At 43.9% G+C, this 16383-nt stretch overlaps 1 protein-coding gene across 1 annotated transcript in view; it reads right to left on the minus strand.

The window, feature by feature from the left end:
* The window catches only part of LOC126474382 (uncharacterized), a 74245-nt gene that overhangs the window by 33879 nt on the left and 23983 nt on the right, over window positions 1–16383 (minus strand). Inside the window, exon 3 of the mRNA XM_050101850.1 lies at window positions 7944–8147. Within this exon, the coding sequence (XP_049957807.1) occupies window positions 7944–8147 (204 nt within the window). The remainder of the gene's footprint in view (window positions 1–7943; window positions 8148–16383) is intronic.

Below are 16383 nucleotides of genomic sequence, written 5' to 3' on the forward strand. Positions count from 1 at the left end.
GAAACTGTATGAATCTATTCGCTCCTGCAGATCCTCGATTTGGTTCTTATTTTCGTAAGATTGTACGATATCAGCCATGAAAAACCAGGGCATTATGTTTTTCAGCGACATCTATGGCCTCTCTAAGTCTTAGGCCAAACATAAAAACCGCAATAAGTTTTGTGAAAAGAAATGCTCCTAATTTCTCGAACTTCCCCGACGTGCTCTCATGAGTACACGGCTCGGAATGTAGCTGCGAGGTATTCACGTGAGCTGCGTGTCCATTTTAGAAGGCACACAGAAGGTTCGCTGCAGAAAGCACACAGTAGCGGCCTGTGTCACGCGATGAGAGGCACTCTGAGGCCGTCATCTCCGGACCGTGACGTGGGTTTCGAGTGTGTCGCGGAATGGGATCCACACTCCAAGAAAGTTTCCAACTTTTTATTGCCGGTAACAACCACTTCTCTTGCCGTGGTTGCTGATACCTCACAAAACCTGAATAGTTTCGAAATGGCGACACCAAGGAAAAGCAGTCAAACGTGACGAATATTACGAAACTTTCAAAGACGGACCTGAAGTATAAAGCGCGTGCGTGAGTTAAGCAGTGCTTGCTAAAAGACCGTCTTAGGCCGGTACAGGAAGTTTCAGAAGGAATTCGAACTGAACAGTGGGCTTTAACGCACCGCCTGTGATGAAGTCATCAAAGACGGAGCTCAAGGTCACACAGGAGAATGTATAGCACGTTAACATTATTCAGCTCCGTAATAAATGAACTATATGACTAACCCTGGACTGGTGAGAACTTATACCACAACTACATTCGACATCCTCTTCTTTTTGTTTTCCCGGTTCTACAACGGGGTCGCCATTGTTATCTAGGTTGAGGCAATGTTAATGCCTGGATGACCTTCCTGACGTCGCCACTCCCCCCTCCCATACACACACAGCGCACACATACCGGGTCAGAATCTATGTGATCCATCTGCCGGTGTCAAGAGTAAATCGATGCTCAAGTGTGAGGACGTTTTCTAAATGTTTGTGTAGCGTGTAACTGCGACGGGACGTGGGTACTAGGTCGGTATTTACCTACTTGGATGTCGGAAACCGCCTAAAAATCACGTCTAGGCTGGCTAGTTCAGCAGTCCTCGTCATTAACCGGTGAGGCGTATTCGATCCAAAGCAGACTCGCCTCCCTGTCTTCTAGAACCGGCGCTTTAACGCGCTCGGCTGTTCTACATCTACATTTATACTCCGCAAGCCATCCAACGGTGTGTGGCGGAGGGCACTTTACGTGCCATTGTCATTACCTCCCTTTCCTGTTCCAGTCGCGTATGGTTCGCGGGAAGAACGACTGCCAGAAAGCCTACGTGCGCGCTCGAATCTCTCTAATTTTACATTCGTGATCTCCTCGGGAGGTATAAGTAGGGGGAAGCAATATATTCGATACCTCATCCAGAAACGCACCCTCTCGAAACCTGGACAGCAAGCTACACCGCGATGCAGAGCGCCTCTCTTGCAGAGTCTGCCACTTGAGTTTGCTAAACATCTCCGTAACGCTATCACGCTTACCAAATATCCCTGTGACGAAACGCGCCGCTCTTCTCTGGATCTTCTCTATCTCCTCCATCAACCCCACCTGGTACGGATCCCACACTGATGAGCAATGCTCAAGTGTAGGTCGAACGAGTGTTTTGTAAGCCACCTCCTTTGTTGATGGACTACATTTTCTAAGGACTTTCCCAATGAATCTCAACTTGGCACCCGCCTACCAACAATTAATTTCATATGATCATTCTACTTCAAATCGTTCCGTACGCATACTCTCAGATTTTTACAGAGGTATCTGCTACCAGTGTTTGTTCCGCTATCAAATAATCATACAATAAAGGATAATGTTATGGGGGAGGTTTTCAGGAGGCTGTAGCTTTCGGCAAATACAGGGTGGCGCAGGGAAACGGGAAATTTCGAAATAACATCATTTCCATGAATAAATTCATAAAACTAGTAATTTACTAACGAAAGTGAATATATTCAGTATGCCATTATTCAGTATGTCTTTACAATCAAAATGTCCGAAAGTGTCTCTTAACTTTTAAAAGATGACATCGGAAAGATGTGCTCCCATTCGGCGTTCACACTCTAACAGCCTGTTATGAAAACTCTGGAATGCGCGGTGTAGCAAATCTTGGGGAATGGCAGTGATTTCGTTTTCAATGTTCTCCTTCAGTTCGTGGATTGTTGCAGGACGTGTACGGTACACCTTGCCTTTAAGATATCCCCGCAGGAAGAAGTCGCACACACTAAGATCAGGGGACCTCGCAGGCCATGCAATGTCACCTTACGTGAAATAATGCGTCTTCCAAACAATTGACGAACTGCTGCCATCGATTGTCGAGCAGTGTGTGACGTGGCTCCGTCCTGCTGAAACCACATGTTTTCGTCGTTAAGATTAAGCTCGTACAGTCTGGGTGTAAAGAATGTTTGAAGCATTTCAACATATCGAGCGGATGTTACTGTCACTGCTCTACCATCCTCACGTTCAAAAAAATAAGGGCCCATAACACCATGACATGATACAGCACACCATATAGTGACCTTGGCGCTATGTGGTGGTCGCTGGCGAAACTCACAAGGATTTTCCTGTGCCCAATAACGAAAATTCTTTTTGTTCACGAATCCGTTCAGGTGGAAATGGGCTTCGTCTGATATCCATAAGTTACCAAGGAAATTCGCGTCCTCGTTGATTTTAGCCAATATCTGGCTACTAAACTCCATACGTGACGCTGGGTCTCGTTCATGTAAGTGTTGCACAATCTGCAACTTATAGGGATGGAAGTCTAATTCGTGCAGTATTCTTTGTAAGCTTCGTCGCTTAATCCCTAGCGAAGATGCATGCTGTCGAACGGAGCGGCGAGGACTTGTCTCGATTGCAGCTCTAGCAGCTGCAATGTTCTCTGTGGTACGTACCGTTGGAATGCCACCTGGAGGTTTCTTTTTCAAGGCAGATCCTGTTTCTTCAGAATTACGCACCCACGTTGTAATCGCATGCGCAGATGGGACACGTCCATGACGTCCAAGCTGGTAATGCTGTCGAAATGTTCTCTGCGTGGCAGTCGCACTATCACCATTCTTGTAAAACGCTCTCACAGCTACTGGACGTTCCGCACCAGTCCAGTTCTCCATGATTACTAAATGGCAATGCGTTCACATCAATTGTGCAAAGTTTCGAACATCTGCCGGCGCTAGAGTGCTGCCAACTGTAACGTTCAAAATTTCCCGTTCCCCTGCGCCACCCTGTATTACGGGTATGACATGCTATGTTGTATTAACATGTGGTCTTGATCAATTTCTGTGTTATTGGTCAACTGAATGTAAATCACGAGGCCTGACTTATGAAGACGAAAATTTACAATTACCGACATAGCGAACAGATTAAAATGGATACAAGTTTGAAATATCCACAGATACATAGGAAGGGTTTACGGATGCGGTTAAGGGACTTGAAAATGTCATTTCACTTACCTGCGCAGATCTATAACTCACAGGTGCTGATCAGTAGCCCACTAAGGCGGAGATATTTACCGGTTGGTAACTTATTATTTTCAAATGTGGTTTAGTGCAGCTTACATATCGCGGAAGTGGACCTTAACTAGCAAATCACAATGGTTTTGCAAGGGTGTCACTAAGTATCTGCGGCCGGACGACTTGTCTGTCGTAGCGATAATTTTATTTATGGGGTTCAGAGAGCAACGTTAGGCAACTGAATAAAGTCATTTTACTTATACTTCTGCCATTGACCGCTAGATGGCAATGACTTTTCATAGCGCCAGTTGTCTTTAATTCGTCGTAGGTCAGCCAATTCGCACGAAATCTTGATAAATTATATACACAAATCTTTCTTGTCAATCAATCTACCTGTTAGTAAAGACCATGTCATAATCCCTGTTTCCCCGATTTCCTGAGATTAGCCTGAACAAACGCATAAGATTTAGATTTATTGTACATATGTAGAGAAGAAAAAGAAGAGGAAGATTTCCCAGCCCTCCTCACCGACATCGAACACCTGCACATCTCCTATGCTGGTTTCAAACTAGATTCCAATAACCAATTGTTTCATCTCTGATTTCCAACCCTGGTATATTGCAGCGTCTTCACAAACACATCCTTCTGTCCCTACACCTTGTAATGGTACTTGAATTGCGTAACCATTACGGCACCTCAACTCAACCTCTCGATACCAGCAATATTCTACTGTGTTTCTGTAAAGTAGTTAACATATTTCTGACACAACATTCAGATTTGATTTCATTAATGTAGAGGTACTTTAATACATCGATATGTTTATGTTGCAATGATATTATTCTTATGTGTATCCTTTCTTTTGTCACTATGATCTTTGACGTAATTGCAACTCTGATTTTTGGGCGCGTAAGCGATTATTAGTTAGTAGTTAGAGAGTCGGACCTTGAAAAAGCCAAGTCTTGGACGTCATGTGGGAAAGACGCATATTGTAGTCAGCTTATAAAATGTGAACTTTAACAGTGAGGAAGATGTTTTCAAGTATATTTTGTATTGTGAAGTGATGTTTTGTGTGTTACATGATATTGCAACAAAAGCAATAAAAAGGAGGTATAACTTAAATTCGGATTGCTGATTATTTTTTTACATCACCATTGTGCTAACTTTCAAAGGTTTAATCTTCAAGAATGGTTTGTGAAACACATCTATAAATCTTTTGAATATCGCAGAATAAAACCTAGGCCTATTTGTATCCGAGCTTGGAATCATCACCACCTAGATTTTTCACGATTGAGCCATGATTTTACAACGAGACCAGCGTGGGAAACATGAAAAGATGAGTGCCTAGTTTATTCATTGTTACATGAAATGACTTTATTAACTGTGCTCTAATGACACCTGCCACATAATAACTTTGCTGTTGCCCGAAAATGCAGTATTTAGCAGCATGAGCAACACCACAATCATTATTAAAATTTGACCTTTGTTGTGGTAGGGTTGTTAGAACCTCCACACAATCCATATCCTACCCCAACGCAGCTTCAACCATCTCCCTCTCCCTGAAAATGAGATCCGCTCCTATATTTATACCTCCTACGAACTTTTCCTCTCCATCCATCCCCATCTGCTGTAGCCACTACCCTAACCACGCAGCACACTACTCCTCACGCTCTGCCTTTTCCACCGACTGTATTCCCCACTATCCACCTCAATTTCTACCTGTTACATTCATAGTTTTCCTGCCTGACAGGACCCTATCTTTTTATCCACACCCCTCGCCTCTATGGAACATACTTGCTCCTCCAACAGTACTTCTCACCTAGTGCAGCATTTGACCCTCGTGGAGTCATATCACTTGCTCCGTTCGCCGCCACTGCCTACCGTCTGGAATTAGAGTCTGAGGATGGTCAAATACTGACCGAAACTGGTTACCACCGAAAAAAAGTTTTTGTGGTCGAGACTGTTTGTAATCCATTTTTAAAGTACTTTTAGCCAGATACCTGTTTCTCCACGAGATATGTTCTCAAATATTACTTCACATTTTAAGTGAAAGTACAGTGCTTCAGTGCTTTTTTTCACAAGAATGTCACCTTCCTGGAACGCGTTTTTAAAGTATATATTTTCGGTTTTTAACTGATAGCCTGTAACACCATAGCTTACACACTATATACTCTTTATTGATTCATTTACCTTTCTGTTTTGTTCAACATCCCATCGTTGAACTTCTGTAATTAGTGTATGATTAATTCGATACTGTAATGAAGTGTAATCTCTGTAATATGCACAATATGAGCAAATGATATGTTTTGTCTTTCTCACATAATCTCTTTGGTTATCTTTAAGGTTGAATAATTTTGTTTACATAATTTTTCATAGAAATGTCAATATGTGAAAAGGTTCTGTTTTATTTAATATGTTTGGTTGCTGTTATGCAAACTGCTGACCTTCACTTATTATTTTGTATGTAAAAGGTGTTGTGGTTCCCCTCGGGAACGGAACTGTGTAGCGCGCGCAAATTGTGGTTGGCCTAGGTAGAAAAGATGGAACCAAGAGTCAGTCGGAGACGAGCTACCAAACTATCAACTACTCATGTAAATTGTATTGTGTTGGTTCCGAGAGACGCTTTTCCTGACGCTTTCCAGTGCCTCAGATGGATGGATAAAGAGCTGGAACTATTCTGAAATTGGTATCTATCATCGCCACCAAGAAATGACAGAGTCCAGCAATTCTAACTGCAGGTCCACCTACCAACATGCAATCGTCACCACATTGCGCAATCACTGTAAAGGAACACTACAGTAATGTACAGTGAAGGATCAGCTCATAGGATGTTATAGTGTACCCAAATATAAGATAAAATTTGACTTAACTCTTGTACCTACCGTGATTTATCCTCAGTCACATATCCACTTAGGGCCCCTGCCACGCTAAAGTGTCTACCGAGTGTCCTTTATTGAAGGCATATTAAAATTAATATGGCATTAGAGTGTGCTAAAATTAATATTATTTGTTGAAAGAATCTTACAAATATCTCAAATTTGTGTTTCACTGCAGTAAAAGTTCAGAATTGCAACTGTTGAGAATTATATGTTCATGCCTGCTAAGTACTTGTTTCTCTAGTGTATTGAAAGTGTGTTTAGTTTGCTCTGTTACAGTGGTCAAGATTAAGGGCCCCCCTCCTTTGAAAGTAGTTCAAATGCACAAAGTTACTTAATTATAGAAAGTTTTAATTATTCTTGCTATTCAAGTCAAATTCTGTACACTATTGGGTTCCTCCTTTGTATTGAAAGTGCATATTGCTAGTGTAAAAGGATCCACAGTTTATTCTTTATGCTCATGATAAATAACAATTAATAGAACGATCACTATCTATGAAAACAGTAACTTTTTTTATTCAAAATTCAGTGAGAAATTGTTTGTTAGTGAACTACATTTAACTTTCATTCCACATAGAAAAGTATTTAGCTGAGAGAGACTTAACCTATGACCAGTTCATAATAATGCAGTAAACTACATTTACAATTTTTTGTCAGATAGGAAAATGTTTGAAATGTAATACTGAACCTATGTCCAATTTATGATTCTACAGTGAATATTAATAGTAGTGTTATAAAGACGATTCAGTTTGAATAAGCCCTGAAAGTAATAGTATGTATGGTTATCTGTTATATTTATGTAAATAGTGTGTTCTGCTCTGTCAGATCCAACCTTACCGTGAACATATGCAGGTGTCAGAGTTCATTGCACTCTCGAGTGACAAAAGTATAGGCTGTGTTTGCCCATTGAAGTTAGTTATTTTCAATTCTTGAATAAAAATGTTACTTATTGTTATGCCTAATTAGGCTGGCGACCGTTTCCTTTCTTCTTTGAACAGTGTAGATGGGTAAAACGTTGTTTGTTACTGTTTAAATATTTACGTAATTTTGACTTTCACTTCCGATAAGCCAGCTCCGTTAGGTATAACACGGTCAACATAACAAAATTCCTCTCAGAGGGTAACACTGCTCTGCTTCTTTATACTATAATTGCTTGAATAAAAATAATTTCATTATGCAAACTGCCTCCAGCTTTGAGATTATAGTATAGCAGTAGCGGGCGGTGGTGTTATACGTGGCTTTTCCGTGACATGACTATTTGTTCTGTTGGGGCACAGACAGGATAAACCAAATTTTGTATTTGATTGCACAAGCTACGTAAATCTAGTTGCAGTGTTATAAGCCCAAAATTTTGTTTCGATTCCTCATTATAATTTTTTTTATACGCTTGGCTGAAGAGCGGGGACTCGTGCCGCTGACAGCCAAACCCCAGCGCATAAGGGGCGAGGGGGATGAACTAACAGTAAAGAACAAAAAAAGAACAAGAAGAGGGAGAAGAAGATGCGAGCAGCGCAAGTGTCATCAATAAGGCGCCAGCGCAGAGAGTTGGCAGCCACGGCCGGCACTCACGGAGGCGAGGAAGTCCTCGAGCAGCCGCAGCTGCTGCAGGCGGCGCTGCGCCTCCGCCCCCGCTGCGGCGTCCCTCCGCCTCCGGCGCCGCCTCCCAGAGATGACGCCAATCTGCAGCAGCACCGGGTTGGCCGCCAGCGCCGCCGCCGCCCCCAGCAGCGCCGCCCCCGCCAGTGGGATGAGCAGGCCCTTCAGCACGGAAGCCTGGGCCAGCACGCGTAATAACACTCTAAGGTAAACAGCTAATTTCTGATCTTTGTTTTCTGACTTACCTGTATTGCTACGACGCAGTCTCCGATACACTCGTCCATTCGTGACCCGTAGTGTCTTAGTATAGAATACAGACTGAGAGTAAATCAAATATGTGAAACTAACGATAAACTCAACATAAAAGTGGGGGACCATATGGTAGACGAAGTGATGGAATTCTGGTACCTTGTAAGCAAACTAGCCCATGACAGAAAAAGGAAGCGTGGAAATGAGAACCATATTAGCACAAGTGAAAGGACATTCCTCGCTAAAAGAAAAAAAACCATAGGTCTTAATATGCAGAAAAAAATTCTTATAATGTAGGAAGGCTAATTGTGTTAAGGTCGGATCGATCGAGAAATGGAAACCACAATGATCTCAAAAATGTATTATTTACAACATTTAGCTACACCTTCCAGCTACTTCTCTACATAGTCACCACTCCAACATGGACCTCTGTTGTAGTTTTGTACCAACTTTCCAATACTCTCATTATAGAAGGTAGCCTCCTGTGCTTTCTGCCCTTTATCTGGGCTGGTCTTCAGCTAATTGTCTGTGACAAAACACTTACCTCATAACCAGCAGTTCATGTGAGCGAAGAGATGAAAATCAGTGGCAGTAAAGTTCGGGCTGTATGGTGGGTGATCAAACACTTTCCATCGAAAACGCTCCATGAGTATCTTGGTTGCAGCTGCAGTGTGCGACCGAACTGTGTCATGAAGGTGGACAATGCGTGATGGCAACATTCCTTTAATGCCCTTCGTAGATGATTTTCTCGAAGCGCCTGATCCACTCGCTGAATGGAATCATTAATTGACAATTGCATTCTTCCCTGACTGCCTGCATTATGAACCACTGTTCGTCTTGCTTGAATGTTCCTGTACCATTGCCACACTTTGCCGTCCCGCATGACGGTCGCGCTACGCGGGCTGAATAAAATCAGGTGAAACCCGTCAGATTGAAGCAATCGAGTGACAGCACGCACGTCACAGTCGGCGTGGGACTCTATTGCTCTGGGTTCAAATGGTTCAAATGGCTCTGAGCACTATGGGACTTACCATCGGTGGTCATCAGTCCCCTAGAACTTAGAACTACTTAAACCTAACTAACCTAAGGACATCACACACATCCATGCCCGAGGCAGGATTCGAACCTGCGACCGTAGCGGTCACGCGATTCCAGACTGAAGCGCCTAGAACCGCACGGCCACACCGGCCGGCTATATTGCGCTGGGCATTTTTACATGTTCACTGTGGGCTCACGACTGAAAAGTGCGACGACATGCAATCGACGGACGTACTAGGTGCACTGCACAATCCATCTGTGTAAAACATCGGCTTTTCAATGTTTTTTTTCATTTCGCGAATGATCGGAGCTTCAAACAAAACATAGTCGCCTCACGTCTGGAGCACAGCATTGGATCGATATGAATTTGTGGAAAAACCGGGAAACGAAGAGAATCGAAACGTTTGAGGTGTGGTGTTGGAGAAGGACGCCAAAAGTCGAGTCAACTTATACCAGAAGAGGACGTCCTCCGCGTAATCGGCGTACGTATGAAACGTACGATAAACATAGACAGCATGAGAGTGCATGTATTAAGACATGGAATAACTTACATGATTTTAGAGAAAGTTGTAGAGGGCAGAACTGTAGAGGAAGCCAGAGAACAGAATGTAAATATTCTAGCGCGTTGGGTGGGAGTTTACTCTGAGATGAAGAGCTTGGCACAGGAGAGGAAGTTGTTGAGGGCGGCATCTAACCAGTCAGAAAACTATAAAAAAATTAAAAAATACATCTATGAAATTTGCCCCTGCCACTCCATCCTTTATTGACGTGACTTGTTTCGAAAGGGTAATCTTCTATCCGCAGACATTTGGGTTTGGACAATTATAGCTACATTGGGATACGGTAGATGGTATTATTTTGGACGGGTCGTATGGAATGCTGCACTGCATAACGATTGTACTGTCTCCTCTCTTTGATATCACGGCAAATATAATTGTAGGCATGGAACACATCCTATGACATGTGCTTAGAATTATGCAAAGACACATGCCTAGAGATGCAAGTGTAATCTTCCGAAAACGGAGCCTTTAGTAGAGAGAAGTGTGCAAGAGGCAAATTCTAATTATTGTGTGTTCTGTGCTCCCCGGTGACAAATTCTTTCTCGAACTCCTTTGAACCAACAGTCCGTGATCATTAGAGTTTACAGACTCGAACAAAAGAAAATTAAAGACCACTAAATTGGTGGATTCGTGACAATAAAAGGTTTTCTGCAAAAGGTATTTAGGGCTGCTATAAATAATGTTATGTGAGAGTACACAGTTCACGGGAACATTACGCCTGCTACGGGCAATAGCGGAAGAAGAATTGAACTTATAAGAGACACGAGGGAATTAAACAGAATTGATGTCAGAAGCAAAAATTACGCTGTCCGATTTTACAAGGTTATGTGAAGAGTGGAAGTGGGAAACGTTCTAAGTGCCAAATCTCACATTTATCGAGAGGATCAAAGCACAATGCATGGCTCTATGTACATATTTGTATCCAAAAAAATGAGAAAATATTCTGATACCGAACAGTTTTGCTATCTACCTCATCACTGCAAAAACTAATGAGGTAAATTATAAAACAATTCATTTATTAATATCGTTCTAAGTATCTTGCCAGTAAAGTGATTGGTTTTAAGGGCCAGTAAGAGACTTTTTGTTTCAAATGCCGTTAATGCTGAGGCATTACATTTTATTTGTGATAATACAAGTACAGGAACACGGCAGAAATATTTGAACTAGTAGTACTGTAATGACAAAAATCATTTTTCATTTCTTTTACATTTTATGCAAGAAATTAACAGAAGTAAGTTCATGACAATACTTCCTTAGTATTGACTTGTGTTTCTTGTGCAACTCTATTCTTGGGATCGAATGTTACAAATTTCATTGTACAACTTCCTGTGCTGTTGAGGAAGAAATCGCAAAATTGTCAACAGGTCTTTCTGTTTAGCAGCTGATAAACACGACTTGTCTTTCAGATTAAGTACGGCATGACAAACATCTGTCATGGTGTTCCCTCTTTTGAATTCATTGACGTTTTCCCAGTCTGCTGTTTCAGAGTAAGAACTTTTAATAGCTCTTCTGATGGATAAGTACGACACAATTTCATCTTACTGCATTTGGAGATCTTACTTGCGTGCACTGACAAGAAAAGGCCCTATTTCTGCAGCATCTATAAAATGAAAGTAGCCACTTGTGTGCATGGGAATGGCATTTGAAACTCCCGAAGGACGCACTGCTTGGCACAGAGGCCACGCACCTTCTGGTAAGGAATCTTCGAAATATTTTCTCGATGATTTGACATTTGGAACAAATATAGGGACATGCAACAGTGTACCGAGAACACGGCAGCATTGAAAACACGTTTTTGGAAGAAATGGCTCTGAAATGTTCTCCATTTCCGCTCTTCATATCTTCTACATGTATGAAGATGCAGGGGTGGACGAAGATATAGAAAACCAACGAGAAATGCATGCCTGAACATAAATGTAGATGCTAGCCAAGCCTGCATGTTGCACTGTTGTATTTGACCACGAACGGATCCTGTACCACGTCCTCGAACGTGAGCAAATCGTTGGTGTTTTTACAGTGCGTGCTTCCGTAACCAAGGGAGCCGAAATGTTTGGTGTTTCATCAGCGCCGTATCTAAGATTCATACCGCATACTGGGGTAGTAGAAAAACATCATCCGCTAAGTCACAAGACGGACGAAAGTGTGTGTCGAGCGATCATCACAGACGGCCATTGTAGACAGGATTTCGTGAGGGTTCCTCTCATCCCTGGTTGCTGCGGGGGTTAAGTAGGGTTGCTGTTCCTCCCATTATCTGCTTGTTGTGTGGAGTTTCTTCACATTGCCTTGTGTCAGTAGATGTTCTCAGGTTCATATGTCTTCATTTTCCCAGCAACGCCGGCAAGGAGTTGTGCTGTCTTCAATGCTCCCCACCACAGCGGTTGGCGCTCGGAGCACGCGCGCCCCTGCCGCCTGCAGATCTACATCTACATCTACATCGATACTCTGCAAATCACATTTAAGTGCCTGGCAGAGGGTTCATCGAACCACCTTCACAATTCTCTATTATTCCAATCTCGTATAGCGCGCGGAAAGAATGAACACCTGTATCTTTCCATACGAGCTCTGATTTCCCTTGTTTTACCTTGGTGATCGTTCCTCCCTATGTAAGTCGGTGCCAACAAAATATTTTTGCATTCGGAGGAGAAAGTTGGTGATTGGAATTTCGTGAGAAGATTCCGTCGCAACGAAAAACGCCTTTCTTTTAATGATGTCCATCCCAAATCCTGTATCAGTTCTGTGACACTCTCTCACATATTTCGCGCTAATAGAAAACGTGCTGCCTTTCTTTGAACTTTTTCGATGTACTCAGTCAGTCATATCTGGTAAGGATCCCACACCGCGCAATTCTAAAAGAGGACGGACAAGCGTAGTGTAGGCAGTCTCCTTATTAGGTCTGTTACATTTTCTAAGTGTCCTGCCAATGAAACGCAGTCTTCGGTTAGCCTTCCCCGCAACATTTTCTATGTGTTCCTTCCAACTTAAATTGTTCCTAATTGTAATACCTAGGTATTTAGTTGAATTTACGGCTTTTAGATTAGACTGATTTATCGTTTAACCGAAGCGTAACTCGTTCCTTTTAGCACTCGTGTGGATGACCTCACACTTTTCGTTATTTAAGGTCAACTGCCACTTTTCGCACCATTCCGATATTCTTCTAAATCGTTTTGCAGGTTGTTTTGATCTTCTGATGACTTTACTATTCGATAAGCGACAGCGTCATCTGCAAACAACCGAAGACGGCTGCTCAGATTGTCTCCCAAATCGTTTATATAGATAAGGGACAGCAAAGGGCCTATAACACTACCTTGGCGAACGCCAGAAATCACTTCTGTTTTACTCGGTGACTTTCCGTCAATTACAACGAACAGTGACCTCTCTGACAGGAAATCGCAGAGCCAGTCACATAGCTGAGACGATATTCCATAAGCACGCAATATCACTACGAGCCGCATGTGTGGTACAGTGTCAAAAGCCTTCCGGAAATCCAGAAATACGGAATCGATCTGAAATTCCTTGTCAATAGCATTCAGCATTTCATGCGAATAAAGAGCTAGTTGTGTTTCACAAGAACGATGTTTTCTAAATCCATGTTGACTGTGTGTCAATAGACCGTTTTCTTCGAGGAAATTCATAATGTTCGAACACAATATGTGTTCTAAAATCATGCTGCATATTGACGTTAACGATATGGACTTGTAATTTAGTGGATTACTCCTACTACCTTTCTTGAATATTGGTGTGACCTGTGCAACTTTCCAGTCTTTTGGTACGGATCTTTCGTCGAGCGAACGGTTGTATATGATTGTTAAGTATGGAGCTAATGCCTCAGCATACTCCGAAAGGAACCTAATTGGTATACAGTGTGGACCAGAAGACTTGCTTTTATTAAGTGATTTAAGTTGCTTCACTATTCTGAGGATATTTACTTCTGCTGGTGTCTACTGTTTGCCTGCGAGTTTTTCTCCTTAGTGAGGTCGACACGCAGGCCGTCAAGCGTGCTGTCACGACAGCGCTTTCTGGCGCGCAGACGGCGTGTTCTTCCACTTCCTGGTGCAGATGCGGTGTCGACGGCCGCGCTGTCCGTCTTCGCAGCGTCGGTGTACGCTCTCTCCACAGCCTGTGAGCCTGGGCGCGGACGTCGTTCGGAGCGGGCAATCTTCGGCTTGTGCGGCTCGCTGCGTTGACGAGCCGCTGCGGCTTGCAAATATTCACAGCCACAGCCACGTGCACGCCGCCACTTTGGTTCGTGCGCCCTCGGAAGCGGACATTATTTGCTGATGCGATTGCCTGCGCACCTAATATATGCGTCGGGCAACGAACAGTGGTGAGCCACATGCCCCGCCCCCTGGCAGTGAAAGTACTGGACAACTCATTTCTGTCTTAGTGGCCCCACAGTGTGATTGCCCTGCGGGTCTTCTCGTCAGCTGGAAGAGCGTCCTGTTCTCCAAGTTGTCCACAGCTATAACTAGGAGAGACGGCGACTCTTTCTGTAATTGAAGATCCTTGACGCGCGAGACAGTAGGGAGCATGGAGCCGAGCTCCTGCAGTTGCCGATTGCGGAAACGCCTCGTAAATTGCCTTGATCAGTCGTTGCGGCACGGTGGTGTGTGTGTAGATAGGCACCAAAATATTCGACATCTCCTTCGTCAACTACTGAAAATCTTAACTCTTGGACATCTGTATCCTCACTGTGTACAGCCCTGTCGTCTTCACAATGAAGTCGGCCGATGATCGCTGTTTCAGACGAGCCCGGAACCCTTTGTAATCGTTTTTGACTTCCAGGCAGTGGTTTCAGCTCATGACCCCTAGTTTCTGTTGGCGGTTAGGAGGTGCTCAATTCTTCATTTGCAGCTGTGTTTTTCTACTGGTCTTGTGGCTGTTCCAGAGCGCGATGTGGATCCGTCAACGCAGTAAAGCAATTGGCAGACGTCTTTATTGATGCATCAGTTTTCGTGGCTGGCGCGGAACGAGCCGCACACCCCTTCTTCACTTTTGTCCAGCCATCTTCACTGTACCGGACTTGCAGGATGTGGCGTTATTGGCTACCACAGACGTCCATGCTAGCCCCACCACGGAATATCAGACCAGCTGTGTGGCTGGATTGAAGAGTTTTTAGCAAACAGAACACAGCATGTTGTTCTCCATGGATAGACGTCTACAGACGTTAAAGTAACCTCTGGTGTGCCACAGGGGAGTGTTATGGGACCATTGCTTTTCACATTATATATAAATAACCTAGTAGATAGTGTCGGAAGTTCCATGCAGCTTTTCGCGGATGATGCTGTAGTATACAGAGAAGTTGCAGCATTAGAAAATAGCAGCGAAATGCAGGAAGATCTGCAGCGGATAGGCACTTGGTGCAGGGAGTGGCAACTGACCCTTATCATAGACAAATGTAATGTATTGCGAATACATAGAAAGAAGGATCCTTTATTGTATGATTATATGATAGCGGAACAAACACTGGTAGCAGTTACTTCTGTAAAATATCTGGGAGTATGTGTACGGAACGATTTGAAGTGGAATGTTCATATAAAATTAATTGTTGGTAAGGCGGGTGCCAGGTTGAGACTCATAGGGAGAGTCCTTAGAAAATGTAGTCCATCAACAAAGGAGGTGGCTTGCAAAACACTCGTTCGACCTATACTTGAGTATTGCTCATCAGTGTGGGATCCGTACCAGGTCGGGTTGATGGAGGAGATAGAGAAGATCCAAAGAAGAGCGGCGCGTTTCGTCACAGGGTTATTTGGTAACCGTGATAGCGTTATGGAGATGTTTAGGAAACTCAAGTGGCAGACTTTGCAAGAGAGGCGCTCTGCATCGCAGTGTAGCTTGCTGTCCAGGTTTCGAGAGGGTGCATTTCTGGATGAGGTATCGAATACATTGCTTCCCCCTTCTTTTACCTCCCGAGGAGATCACGAATGTAAAATTAGAGAGATTCGAGCGCGCACGGAGGCTTTCCGGCAGTCGTTCTTCCCGCGAACCATACGCGACTGGAACAGGAAAGGGGGGTAATGACAGTGGCACGTAAAGTGCCCTCCGCCACACACCGTTGGGTGGCTTGCGGAGTATATATGTAGATGTAGATGTAGACCACTCTCGTGTCCACCACTCCGCACTTCTTCCCGTTAGTCGTCGACAACGCGAGCGGTCACGGCTTCTTACTGGAGGAGTGTGCTTCCGTCCTCCAGTGGCTTCTCTACTCCTGGTCTAGGCAGAACAGCGATGCTGCTGCCTTACTTTTCTTTCACACTTCCTCGGAAAGACTGCAGCTGCGGCACGGCCCAGGAGGAGGGTCCTCTGCGTCGCTATTTATCTCAGATGAGTCGTCCACGTACGTGACCGTGTTAGCAGGACGCACCGTCTTGGCTGGGGATTCAGATGGGTCCACCGACGGAGCAAGCCTCGCCGGTAAGCGATCTGCCACACCATTTAGTTGGTTCAGCACCTCTGTAAGCAACGGTCGCACCCACACTACGACTGAGTCTGGACGAGTGGGAGCACACTGCGGAAAGGCACGTGCCACATCGTAAGTGCTGTCGCCTCGGCTGAAACCACGTCCGCAG

This window comes from Schistocerca serialis, chromosome 4 (genome assembly GCF_023864345.2).
Source record: "Schistocerca serialis cubense isolate TAMUIC-IGC-003099 chromosome 4, iqSchSeri2.2, whole genome shotgun sequence".
Lineage (NCBI taxonomy): Eukaryota > Metazoa > Arthropoda > Insecta > Orthoptera > Acrididae > Schistocerca > Schistocerca serialis.